At 35.8% G+C, this 14,403-nt stretch overlaps 1 protein-coding gene across 5 annotated transcripts in view; it reads left to right on the top strand.

Annotated features, from left to right (window-relative positions):
• DMXL2 (Dmx like 2) overlaps window positions 1–14,403 on the top strand; it is a 172,649-nt gene that overhangs the window by 50,521 nt on the left and 107,725 nt on the right. For all 5 annotated transcript variants that reach the window (XM_050797905.1, XM_050797903.1, XM_050797904.1 and 2 more), the window contains exon 6: window positions 243–309. In XM_050797905.1, the coding sequence (XP_050653862.1) occupies window positions 243–309 (67 nt within the window). The remainder of the gene's footprint in view (window positions 1–242; window positions 310–14,403) is intronic.

Raw genomic sequence — 14,403 nt, 5'->3', positions numbered from 1 at the left:
TAGGTGGAGATATACTGTATTCATGTTACGTACATTCTTCTTTTCCCAAAGTGAATGTTGGATTAGTTTTAATTAATTTATGTTGTTATGGAGGTGAAATATTTTATTTATATTTTTAGGGAAGCAAAAACAGTCTTATTCTGAGGATTCTGACTTTGATGTTACAAAAATCTCATCTTGACCATTTTTATATACAGTACACCAGATTTTAAAAGTGCTAATTGCCTAACTCTCTTTTTTAGAACCTCAGTATCTATACATTTGATGGAATGGTCTCCTGATGGTGAATATTTTGCTACTGCTGGAAAGGTAAAGGATCAAACAAAAACATATGAAAGAAACAATAAAAATTAAAAATATTCCTTATTTATTTTTATTTTCAGTTTTTTCATCTGTAAAACTGGGCTAATCCTCCTTGGCAAAGCTGGCCTGAAGAATACAAGTGGTGTTTGTAAAACACCTGGTATTGTGCTCACAGGTGGTAGGCACTAGGGAAATAATGGCTATTCGTGTTACTCTTATTTGACCTTGGCTCATTTGCATTTTTAAAAACTAAGTTTTGTGTTTAAAAATAGCATATGTACATTAACTTAAAAAGTAAAATAATACTGGATTCACAATGAGAAGATGTACTCCTTGCCTCATTATTCCCACGCTAATTCCTGTGTCCAGGAGGCAATTATTTGTCAAGTTGAATATTTTGATATTTCCTTCCATGTCCTTGAGTAGCTTGAGGTGCTCCCATTTCTTGATTCTCTCTGCCCAGCCCCCTGAGTTATGTGAATTACTTTTTGCCTTCCCACTGTAGAAGCTGAGCCTTTAGCTTGATAAAGGGGAGGGGTTGATATCCCCAACCACATCTTCAAATCTAATACATACACATATTCATTTCACTTGCTCCTATCTTACTGATGTAGGTATCTCATGATTTTGGGTGAATCATAGTTATTGTTTACATTATTAAGATTGTACAGAATATTCTTAATGGTAATTACTTTGGAGATAATAATTACTTTGTTTTATGGTTTGCTTTTTTCCCTATATACCTAATTCATCCTTAGAACTGCTTTGACTTTTTTCTCAGTATAATCCCACATAGGTGGTGTTCTGGGAACATGAGTTCTCTTTGCTCTCATTCAGCTTAATTGCTCTACCAGTCTAAAATAGCAGAGCTACCATTTTCGGGTTTTATTTTACCAACTTTGGGAAATTCTCTTTGCCTCTCTCCTATGTTGAATTTTCTGTTTCTTGGCATCATTTATCTTCCTTTTTTCTTGTTTTGATGGCGATATCCCCCAGTAGGTTCCTGAAGAAAGGTGAATAGGAAAAAACACTTCTCAAGCCTTACATGTCTGAAAGATTTTTTTCTTATGCTTGATTTTCTCGGGCATAGAATTGGGTTGAAAATCACTGACCCTCCATCTTATATCTCAGTAAACTTTTTTTATTGATATATATGTGGGATACATGTGATATTTTGATACATGTGTAATGTGTAATGATGGTCAAATTAGAGTATTTAGGATATCCATCACCTCAAATGTTTATCTCTTTTTGTGTTGGGAACATTTCAAATATTCTAGTTAATTGAAATATACAGGCTGGGCGCAGTGGCTCAAAGATACAGGCTCCCATCACTTTGGGAGGCCAAGGCAGGCGGATCACGAGGTCAGGAGATCGAGACCATCCTGGCTAACATGGTGAAACCCTGTCTTTACTAAAAAAAAAATACAAAAAAAATTAGCCGGGCGTGGCGGTGGGGGCCTGTAGTCCCAGCTACTGGGGAGGCTGGGGCAGGAGAATGGCGTGAACCCGGGAGGCAGAGCTTGCAGTGAGCTGAGATGCGCCACTGCACTCCAGCCTGGGCAACAGAGCGAGACTCCGTCTCAAAAAAAAAGAAATATAGAATATATTATTGTTAACCATAGCCACCCTACTGTACTATTGACCACTATAACTTATTCCATCTATCTGTGTATTTGCGCCAATTAAGCAACTTCTCATCTCCTTTTTTAGCTGCCACATAAAATTGAGAAAATGTGGTATTTTTCTTTCTGTGCTTGTCTTATTTCATGTAACATAATGACCATTTGTGTTACTACAAATTATAGGATTTTGTCCTTTGTACAGCCCAATAGTATTCCACTGTGTATATTTACTACATTTCATTTATCCCTTCATTTACTGATGGGCATCTAGGTTGATTCTATATCTTGGCTATCGTGAATAGTGTTGCAGTAAACATGGGAGTGGATCTATCCCTTTGATATACTGATTTTCTTTGTTTTGGATAAATACCCAGTAGTGGGATTGATGAATTGTATGATAGTTCTAGTTTTGTTTTTTGGAGAAAACTCCGTGCTGTTTTCCATAACCACTGGCACCTGAGCAAGCTGACTGTAGGCCCAAGGACTGGTCCTCCTGGACCTGTGACTGCTGGTGTCCACGTATGCTGCCTGGGAGCCCAAGGGCCAGCATGCCTGGCCTGCCTCTGCCACCACGTGTGCCCCAGAACTGGCCTGTCTGGTGTCCCTGTCTGCAGCAAAGCCTCACCACAGCCTCTGCTACCAACCACAACCTAAGACAATGAGTAACTCACAGACACTGCTGACACTGACAAAGAATGAAAGTGCAGTGCTGACACTGAAGAATAAAAGTGGCTGAAGAAATTGTATGAAGACGACTCTTCTTCTCCCACCCAGAACCAAAGCCAAAGCACACTATCCAACTAACACCACAACATCTGGGGGACCTGTTAAATCTGAAACTCATGTCTTTCAATTCTGAGAGATTATTTTATATTATTTCTTTTGTGTTACTTCCTTCTTTCTCTGGATCTTTTCTTATTCAGTTATGGGTACTTTTACATTAATTCTATATTTTAGTATTTTCCCCCTTTACTGTTTTCCACTTGTTCATCTTTTTCTATTAATTTCTGGGGGACTTTTCAGATGTAACTTCAAAGTAATTTTTTTCTGCTATTAAATTTTTAATTTTTAAGAGGTTTTAAAATTCTCTGATTTTTTTAAAATTACAAAATATTTCATAAATTAAAAAAGTATATATAAAACATGTTGTATAAGATATAATAAACAATTAAACAAATACACATGTACCCTACTCCTCAACTTGAGACAAAGAACATGAAACAAATGGGTCCTTTATCTTTCTCCATGCATCTCCTTCCTCTCCTCCCACCCCAGGCAGCCAGAATCCTGATTGTCATGTTTATTATTTTATTTAAAAAAGTTTCATTCATCTAAATTCCCAAATAAGATAATATTTAGTTTTCCACAGTTTTGAACTTCACAGAGTTTGTGTTTTTCTTTTTCTTTCTTTTTATTTTTTTGAGACTGAGTCTCAATTTGTCACCTGGGCTGGCGTGCAGTGGCACAATCACGGCTCATTGCAGTGTCGACCTCCTGGGCTCAGGCAGCCCTCCTACCTCAGATGGGACTACAGGTGTGCACCATCTAGGTGTGCACTAGTTTTTTTTGTTGTTTGCTTGTTTTTGTTTTTGTTTTGTAGAAATAAGGTTTCATTATGTTGCCCAGTGGTCTCTTTTCCCTTTATTTGTGATGACTTAAATTTAAAAAAATTTTCTTCAATCATGAACAGAAATGTACTGAACTCCTCTGTACCCATCACTTAGCTTCAGCAGTTATCACTCAGCCAATCTTATTTCATCTGTACTCCTTCTCCCCCAGTTGGGTTATTTAGGCTTGTGTCACTGATGTCATTCATCTATAAATATTTCAGTATCTACTTTTGAAGTATAAAGATTTTACAAAAATATCCACAATATATTGTGGGTTAAATGTAGTTTGAATCTTGTTTAGGAAAATTTCTTACTGTGATGCTATAAAAGTATTCTATTTTCTCCTAAAATCATAAAATTTAATCTCTTATAATTAAGTCCCTAATCCAAATGAAAATTGTCTCAATAACATTTACTGAATAGTTCTTTCTTTTCCCACTGATATGCCATGCCGTTCTGACATGTATTAAATAATGCTGCAGCAGATGTCTTATACATGTTTGTTAGGCTCTTGTGTGGATTTCTCTTGGGTATATACATAGGAATAGAATTGCTTGGTTATATGTGATGTGTGTATATATATATATACACACACACATATACATAGTATGTCAGTTGATCATAGCTCACTGTAACCTTGAACTCCTGGGCTCAAGCAATCCTCCTGCCTCAGCCTCCTGAGTAGCTGGGACTACAGGCATGCCCACCATGGCTGGCTAAGTTTTATTTATTTATTTTTTTGGTAGAGATGGGATCTCCTTATGTTGCCCAGGCTGGTTGTGAACTCCTGGCCTCAAGTGATCCTTCTGTTTTGGACTCCCTAAGTGTTGGGATTACAGGTGTGAGCCACTGTGCCTGGCCTCCTTGTAGTTTTAAAGTGCATTTCCCTGATTATTAATGAGGCTAAATACCTTTTCATTTATTTATTGGGTATTTGGATGACTGATTTAAAAGAAAGTAACTGGGCAAGCTCCTTGCCCGTTTTTAAAATAGTTTTTGGTGTTTTGTTGATTTGTAGGAGTTCTTTATTATGGATATGAGCTTTTTGTCAGTTACATGTTTTGCAAAGATCTTCTCCCACTCCATTAGTTGCTCATTCATTCTCTTAATGGTATCTTTTGATGAATAGAGATATTTGATTTTAATGTCAAATATATCAGTGTTTTTCTGAGTTCTATTTAATAAGTTTTTCCTACTCTGAGATTCTGAGGATTTTCATATGTTATATAAGCTTCTAGACTAGAGTTGTTTTAAGATTTTTTGTGCTGTGAATTCCTTTGGAAATCTAGTGAAGCCTATAATAACCTTCCTCATAGTATGATGTTTTTAAATGCATAAAATAAAATATGTAGCATTGCAGAAGAAATAAATTATTGAAATACAGCTTCAAGATATTAAAAAATACATTTGTGATAGAGACATTATGTACTTTTAAATTAATGCGTTCAGTAACAAAAATTGGACTTAAAATATGGGCAGTTTTAATTGTGTTTAGCTGTTGTATATGGAATTAAAACTTCAATATCTCACTTTATAAGGTGAGGATAGGCTTTCCAAGAACAACAAAATTCACTGAAGGCTTTTTGGGTTGATCTCTAGTTGTAGAAACGTTAAACTTTACTGTTCTATTGCTCAGCAGTTAGTTGGCACAGAGGTAGTTGCTTAACGGTTGCATCAACAATATAGACAGGAAGACTGCAATCGTGCGGTTTAGTAGCAGTTCCAATAACTAACAATTTCAAAGTAGAAATGAGTGTAAAAAAATGTGATATGAAAACATCTTTGATTCTGTTAGAGACATAGTCATACGTACTGCCAATACTACTTTTGGTTTGTTTTTTTCAATTAGCATTTATGAAAATAAGTAATCGTTTTTCCCCATTAAGGTTCGTGGTACTTTTGGGTCTCAGTTTTCTTGGTTTCTTCAGAAGCAGACCCTGAGATAAGGGTTCAAGTGTAAGTAATTAATATGGGGGAATGATCACACGAAATATTTTGGATTGGAGGCAGGGAAATAAAGACACTTAATAACCTTTATTAAGTGTGTTAAGAAGCTTGAATTTCTGGGTCCTCTGGGAGCCCGTGTTCCTCACTTGCATCATGTTCCTTATACATGTTCTTCACACATATCAGTTGAAGGCGGGTTAGGGCCAGGCATCAGTTCTCATCACTCATAACCAGCTCTTGGAAAACTTCAGACAAAAAGATGTAGATGCTTGCAGTTGAAACTGGCACACCAAAACGCTAAGGCATGATGGGATACAAATGATGTGTCAAAAGTAACTTTTATATCTTGAAGTCTATCCACAGGACCTTTGGGTCAGAGGACCTCAGGCCAAGAACCTCTGGTGTAGAATATGGACATTTTATGTTTTGTCTTTCACATTTAAGTCTAAAATCTATGTGAAATAATGTTTAGGTGTGATTTGAAGAAGGTCAAGTTTTGTTTTTTCCTTATGGATATTTGGTTGTCTTGAACAATTTATTGGAAAAAATCTTCCCTTTCTTCATTGTTCTACATTACCACTTTTGTCATAAAATCAAATGTCCATATCTCTGTAGGTCTGTTTCTGGGCTCTTTTCTCTAGTTCATTGGTCTTTCCTTGTACTAGTGCCACCTGACTTAATTGCTGTAGCTTTAAATTAAGTCTTGATATCTGGTAGGGCAAGTCCTACCCTCTTTTCTTTTTTAAGATCATCTTATCTATTCTTGGCCCTTTGCATTTCTATATGAATTTTAGAATAAATGATAAATTTCACAAAGCAAACAGAAAACCTCTTATGTTTCTGATTGATATTACATTGATTGTATAGGTCAGTTTGGGGAGAATCGACATCTTAACTATATTTAGTCTTCCCATTTATGAACATGATGTATCCGTTCATTTATTTTAGACCTTTTTTTCCTCAGTAATGTTTTATAATTTTCTCTGTGATGGTCCCAGATATCTTTTGGGATTAATTCCTAGATATTTGATGTCTTTGATACTGTTATAAATGGAGTCATTATGTAAATTTTGGAAAAATAATTGTTACTGGTATATAGAAATGCAGTTTTTGTATATTGGCTTTATGCCCAGCACCCTTACTAAACTCATTAATTCTAATAATTCCTCTGTAGATAATTTTGGATTTCATATGTACACAGTAATATCATCTGTGATAATGAAAGCTCTAGTTCATCTTTTGTCATTCTCCCATGTTTCGTATTTTTCCTTTTTTTTTTTTTTTTTTAAACCACAGTGTCTAGGACCTCTAGTAGAGTGCTGAATAAATGTGGTGATAACAGGTATCTTTTTCTTGTTCCCAGTCTCAAAGGGATACCCTTCACTGTGTCATCATAAATACAATGTTTACTGTTGATGTTTGTGGTAGATACTTTTTTTTCAGATAAAGAAACTTTCCTTCTATTTGTTGTTTGCTAGGTTGTTTTTCTAAACCACAAACGATACAGAATTTGAGCAAGCATTCTTTCTGCATCTAATGAGACAATTTTTATCTTTTTTTTGGAGACGGAGTCTCGCTCTGTCACCCAGGCTGGATTGCAGCGGCACAATCTCAGCTCACTGCAGTCTCAGCTTCCCAGCTTCAAGTATTTCTCCCATTTCAGCTTCCCAAGTAGCTGGAACTACAGGCACCCATTACCATGCCCAGCTAATTTTCGTATTTTTGGTAGAGACAAAGTTTCACCATTTTGACCAGGCTGGTCTCGAACTCCTGACGTTAGATGATCCACCTGCCTCGGCCTCCCAAAGTGCTGGGATTACAGGCGTGAGCCACTGTGTCTGACCATCTTTTAAATCTTTTAATAAGATGAAATACATGGACTGATTTTGTAAACCTTGTATTCCTGGAACAATCCCAACTTCATTATAATGTATTATCCTTGTTGGATTTGATTTGCTGATCTTTTGTTTAAGATTTATGTGTTAGAGTGAGATTCGGCCAATAATTTTCCCATTTTCATAATGTCCTTGACAGATTTTTATGTTGATGTTATGCTGGCCTTATAAATGGGTTGGAAAGCTCTCTTTTGTGAAGATTTTATGTGAGATTGATACAGTTTTATTCTTAAGTATTTGCTGGTGAAGCCATCTGAATCAGGAATTTTCTTTGTGGGATTCAGTTTTTTAAATTATTCAGATTTTCTTTTTCTTTTGTATGTCAGTTTTGGTAAGTTGTATTCACCTATAATTTTTCGGTTTTATTTAGATTTTCAAATTTATTGGCACAAAATTGTATAAAACACCTTATTTTTTAATATCTATAATACATGTATAATGATTTCTTCTTCAGTTTTGATATTAGTTATTTGTGCCTTCCCTCTTTCTTCATTCATCTCAATTTTTTAAGTCTTTTTACTTATATCAATTTTATAAGTTTATCAATTTTATAAGTCTTTTTACTGCCCTAAAAAGTCTTCTGTGCTCTGCTTATTTTTAACTCTGGCTACCCCTGCTTAGTTGTTAGTGTTATCTTTTCTACTTTTAAATGTTGGAGTACCCAGGGCTCTTCTAGTCTCAAAAGTTTCTGATGCCATTTAAATACCATTTTTGTATGCTAATGACATTCAAATTTGTATTTTTTGCCTGTACCTCGCCCCTGATCTCCACTTCCCCACCCCCTCAGTCTACTCCCTGATGGCTCACCTTTAGAATATATCCACAATTTGCTTACTTCTTTACCACCTCCACTCTTATAATCTGGTTGAAGCCACCATTATTTATCACTTGTATTATTGTATTAAATTAATTGGTTTCCCATTTTTGCTGCACTTCTGTACCATCTGTGTTCAAACCAGCAGGTGGAGTGATTTTTTAAATTATTTTTTTGAGACAGAGTCTCACTCTGTCACCCAGGCGGGAGTGTAGTGGCGCGATCTTGGCTCACTACAACCTCTGCCTCCTGGGTTCAAGCCGTTCTTGTGCCTCAGCCTCCCTGGTAGCTGGGATTACAGGCATGTGCCACCACACCTGGCTAATTTTTGTATTTTTAAAAGAGACGGAGTTTCATCATCATGACCAGGCTGGTCTTGAACTCCTGGCCTCAAGTCATCTCCCAAAGTGCTGGGATTATAGGTGTGAGCCACCACGCCTGGCCTAGAGTGATCTTTTTTAAATGTTGTCAGATCTTGTTACTCATATTCTGTACAAAACTGTCAAAAGTTTTTCCATTTCAGTTACCAAAAGCCCAAGTCTTTGTGATGGTTTAGCATGCTCCATGCTTATCGGGACTCTCGTCACTGCTTCAGCCTTATCTCCTGCTAACTCTCACCCCTGCACACTCCACTTCAGCTAGTTTGCCTCACTGTTGTTAAAACTAGATTTCAAAAATAAAACACTGAAATTTTGATAAGCCAGTTCAATAATCTACAAATAATAAAACATACTTAGTGTTTCTGGATAGAAATGTAGAGACGTGTGAATAATTTTGTGTAATATTTGAGAAGTGTGGGTTTCTCATGAAGGGAACACTTATCAGAATCACAGGCAAAACAGTTTGAAAAATAATATAATTCATGTCTTTTTTTCCTTTTTAATTTTATTTTGTGTAATTCATGTCTTGATCTCTAAAACTAGGCAGTCACCTTTGAAACTTTGGATCTTTAAAAACAAATACCCCATTACTCCTAAAATTTGACTGAAAAAACTCACAGATTTGTCTTTTTTTTTGTTACTCATATTTCTTAGGATTACCACATGTTAATAAGTGATTAATAAAGCCAATCATTCCTTTGACTTAAGTCCATAATAGGTGAACCTATGGATGATTTAATATAGGACTAGTTCAGCGTGGTCAGAGAGCTGCTGGAGAGTCATTCTGGAATCCAGCCTTATAATATTCCCAGTTAGTCATTGCTGATGTCAGCTTGGTTATTGTACATACTGTGCATCATTTGGAGCGTGTTTTCCTGTTGCCTCCTTTTAAATATCATTAATGGCACTCTGATCATGGGCAGGTATTGTATACACAAGTTTTCCTTGACTCGTGTACCGTTAACCCTTGAACAACATGGCAGTTAGGTGATCCAACCCCCTGCACAGTCAAAAATCTGTCTAACTTTTGAGTCTCCAGAAACTTAACTACTAATAGCCTAATGTTGACTGGAAGCTTTTCCAATAAAATAAACAGTAAATTAACACGTTTTGTATATGTATTATATACTCTACTTTTTTTTTAAACCCTGCATGTGGCATCCAATATATACTATACTCTTTTAAGGAAGAGAAGAAAAATGTTATTAAGAAAACCTTAAGGAAGAGAAAATAAATTAAGCATTCATTAAGTGGATGTAGATGATCATAAGGTCTTCATCCTCATCATTTTCACATTTAGTAGGTGGGAGAGGAGGAAGAAGAGGAGGGGTTGGTTTTGCTCTCTTGGGTGGCAGAGGCAGAAGAAAATTTATATGTAAGTGGACATGTGCAGTTCAAACTCATGTTCAAGGATCAACTGTACTTTAACATATATATTGTCTGATTTTTTTAATCATATAAACTGGTCAAAGAAAATGCATTTTAGAATTCTAGCAGCCTACACTGGTAAGGCACATGAGAATCTTTTATAGTCGTATTCATATCATGATAGACTTTATATATGTAAAATTGATAGTGCATTTTGGAGAAAAAATTGATTTGAAATTATATCTGAAATTAACAACCTTCATTCACATGTTTAGCAGATACTCTTTTGAATACCACCATATACCCTGAACTGTTGTGTGTGCTGGCAATCTTATGATGAAGATGACAGACAAGGCTTTTGTTCTTACAGGACTTAACTTCTGGTGAGGAAAAACAGAAAAAAAAATCAAGTATTAACAAGTGCTGTCCAGAAAATTAAGACAGAATAATGTGGTAGTGTGACTGGGTGTCTATTAGAGTGGATGATCTTTAGAGAAAGCTTTGCTGAGGAGATACCTTTAAACTGAGAATTGAATACTACGAAGGGGACAACTGAAGTTCAGGGGAAAGAGTGTTTTGGCCAAGGGAACAAGCACCAAGTGCAAATGCTCTGAAATAGAAATTAGCAGGGCTTGTTAAAGAACAACAGAAAGCTGGAGTGTAGTGGTTAGACCAAAGTTTGAGATGCATCTGGGTTAAGATATCAGATAGGATAAGAGAGTCAGGAGTTCTCTGGCAATTTGAATTCTTTATCCAAAGGTGGTATTTAAAGCTATGGGTCTGGATGAAGTTAGGGAGAAAATGTGTGTTAGAGAAGAAAATGGGACTCAGGATCAAATCCTAGGATCCTCAAACACTAAGAAATGAGGGGGGAGATGCCTATAAAGGATGCTGGGAAGGAGTAGCCACTAAAATAGAAGGAAAACCAGGAGAATGTGACATTAGAGAAGCCAAGAAAAAAGGTTCAAGGAGGGAATATCAATTAATTTTGTCAAATGACCTAGAACATATGGGAGAACAGTTTGAACATATATAGTACAGGCCTAACTGCATAAATTAAAGCAAAGAAACTTTTGTGGAATCATAAAGTTTTAATTAATGATCTTAGTGATCACAGAAGAAGCCAAGGTTTTTAAAAAGGGATGAAGTCCACATCTCTGCCCTCCACTGCCACTGCCTGTGTCAGCATCTTCGGGGCTGCGGACCTTTATAGTAGTCCCTTAAGTGATGTCCTGCAGACGTCCTCTGATCGGTCTGCCCACAGGAGCCAGCCACCTGAACATGCCATTTTCCTTTTTCACCACCCTTTAATGACTCCTGTTGCTCTTAAAATGAAGATTATGATCTTTACCATGGCCTGTGAGGCTCTGCTGTATGATCTGACCCTTCTGTGCCTCTCCAGCTTCATTCCCACCTTAATGCCTACCACACTGATGTCCTTTCAAGGCCTTGAATATGCCAGGCTCTTTCCTGCTTCCAGGTCTTTTTATGTGCTGTTCTCTATGTTTAGGGAATACCTAGAATACCCAGCCTTCCTGCTTCTTTGCCTGGTCATGTTTTATGTATCCTTCAACTCTCAGTTTAAATACCACTTCCTTAAGGAAACCTCTTATCTCCCAGGCAAGGTCAAGTTTCCTAATTAAATACTTTCCTGGCGCCCTCTGCTTCTTTCTTATAGTGCTTATCACAATTGTAATTAAAACAATAATTTATATCCTTACTTAATGTTGCCTTCCTTTCTAGAGAATAAGCTCTGTGGGATGAGGAAATATATTTTATTATTTCTGTGTCTTCCTCTGCCCCAGCTATATCCCCAGCCATTCACACAGTAGCTTCGTTCAATAAATACTTGTTGTTTGAGTGAATCTTGTAACTGTTTCATAGTTGTACAGGCAGTTTATGGCACATCATCATTATCTATTAGTATGTTGAGGACTGATTTTGTTTTTAATCCTGAGAATGGTTGGAAAACCATTGAGTTTGCTTAGAGTGAAATTTGGCTCTTTAATTAATCTGTATCTGGACATAATCAAATGTATAATAATTGGTTCTTACGAAAAATATTAAAATATATGTAATTAGATTGAATTAAGAATAGTAGCTTGATACAAACTACAGGATGCCTACCCTTCCCTAAAAGAGACATATGGACTGTCAAAATGTCCACAAAAATTTTATTTTCTAGATGAGTGTTTTTTTCATTGTGTTAGTCATGTCTCCCTAAGCTGTTTATATTCAGTTATCCTAAGAGTTAAGTGTTTCATAATTCTTATGGAAAGATAAGAATGCTTTTCTGGTGAGGATCCTATGGAGGTTGAGCAAATGTGTCTTGAATTAAAAAAACTATTTTCTCACATTTTTGAGAATATACCACATCTGATTAAGATTATCCTGATAAAAAGAACAGAAAGTAACTTTGGAATGTTGGGCAGTTTTTTTTTTTGGTACAATTTGTTCTGCTTCTGTTAATAAAGCCAGATTTGAGTTGATAAAACAGATGGTCACTGTGTGGATCTCCCACTAGAAGGCATTTTCCACCGCCTCTGCTACACATGACAGGATTTTATTTCAGGTGTTGTGAGACTCAAATTCAATTACTTCCAGGATTTTTAATATTACAGTTCATTGAGGACTTTGGCTGGTAAGATCTATTTTTTACAAATATGGTAAATTAAATTTTTCTTAGGCTTAAGAGTATTTTAAATTTCTATCTGAGCTTAAAATAAAACCTTACTTACTAAAGAGCCTTTTTTCTCCCACAAGACATACCTGATTAAATCTTTAGTTCAAGAATTGGTTTTCTCTGGTTTGCTTACTAGGAGATGTTTGCTGAAATTTTATTTGTTTATGTTCAAAAAGTTTGTATTGGAACACTTTAAAAAATGACACTTGGTTATTTTGTAAAATTTGCAAGTAATTTAAAGTATCCTGTTTTCTTCAAAAAATGGAATATATCTTTTCTTCTTTTGAGTTCTTTTGTGAAGTATGGTGAGTGTAGTTAGTAATAGAATAGTGTATATTTTTAAATTGCTAAGAGTAAATTTCAAGTCTTCTCACCATAAAAAATGTTAAGTATTTGAGGTGATGGATATGTTAATTAGCTTGATGTAATTATTGTGTTATATTTGTGAATTATAACATCACTTCATACTCTGTAAATTTATACAATTATAAGTTGTCAATTTATAATTAAAAATGCAGCATTTTCTTTGAGAGAAGATTATGCCTTTGAGTGAAAAACTGGGTTTTTCAAGGGCTAGGTTGAGAAGATTTCTTGAGGGGAAGGGTTGTCCCTTGTATGCTGATTCTGCTGAGGGTTGTAATGATAAAGGGGTGCTGGATTTTGTTAAGTGCTTTTTCTGCATCTGTTGAGATGACCATGTGATTTTGTTTCTAATTCTGTTTATGTGGTATATCATATGTATTGACTTACGAATGTTAAACCATCCCTGCAACCCTCGTATGAAACTTACTTGATCATGGTAGATAATCTTTTTGATATGCTGTTGGATTCGGTTAGCTAGTATTTTGTTAAGGATTTTTGCATCTATATTCATCAGGGATATTGGTCTGTGGTTTCTTTTTTGTTGTCATATCCTTTCCTGAAGTTTTTGCACAGTAAATGAAACAGCAGAGTAAACAGACAATCCACAGAGTGGGAGAAAATCTTCACAATCTATACATCCGACAAAGGACTAATATCCAGAATCTATAAGGAACTCAAACAAATTAGCAAGAAAAAACCAAACAATCCCGTCAGAAAATGGACTGAAGACATCAGTAGACAATTCTGCAAGGAAAATATACAAATGGCCAACAAACATATGAAAAAATGCTCAGCATTACTAATGATCAGGGAAATGCAAACCAAAACTGCAATGCAATAATACCTCCTTACTCCTACAAGAATGGCCATAACCAAAAAACCAAGAAATAATAGATGTTGGTGGGGATGCGATATAAAAGGAACATTTTTACACTGATGTTAGGAATGTAAACTAGTATAACCACTATGGAAAACAGTGTGGAAATTCCTTAAAGAACAAAAGTAGAACTACCATTTGATCCAGCTATCCACTACTGGGTATCTATCCAGAGGAAAAGAAGTCATTATATGAAACAGATACTTGCACACGCGTGTTTATAGCAGTACAATTTGCAGCTGCAAAAATATAGAACCAGCCCAAATACCCATCAATGAGTGGATAAAGCAATTGTGATATATATACATACATATATATACACACACACACACACACACACCATGGAATGCTATTTAGCCATAAAAAGGAATGCAATAATGACATTCGCAGCAACCTGGATTGAATTGGAGACCATTATTCTAAGTAAAGTAACTCAGGAATGGAAAACCAAACATCGTATATTCTCACTCATAAGTGGGAGCTAAGCTATGAGGATGCAGAAGCATAAGAATGATACAGTGGACTTTGGGGACTAGGG

Source organism: Macaca thibetana, chromosome 7 (assembly GCF_024542745.1).
Source record: "Macaca thibetana thibetana isolate TM-01 chromosome 7, ASM2454274v1, whole genome shotgun sequence".
In the NCBI taxonomy this organism is placed as follows: Eukaryota; Metazoa; Chordata; class Mammalia; order Primates; family Cercopithecidae; genus Macaca; species Macaca thibetana.
This window is presented reverse-complemented; position numbering and strand designations above follow the sequence as displayed.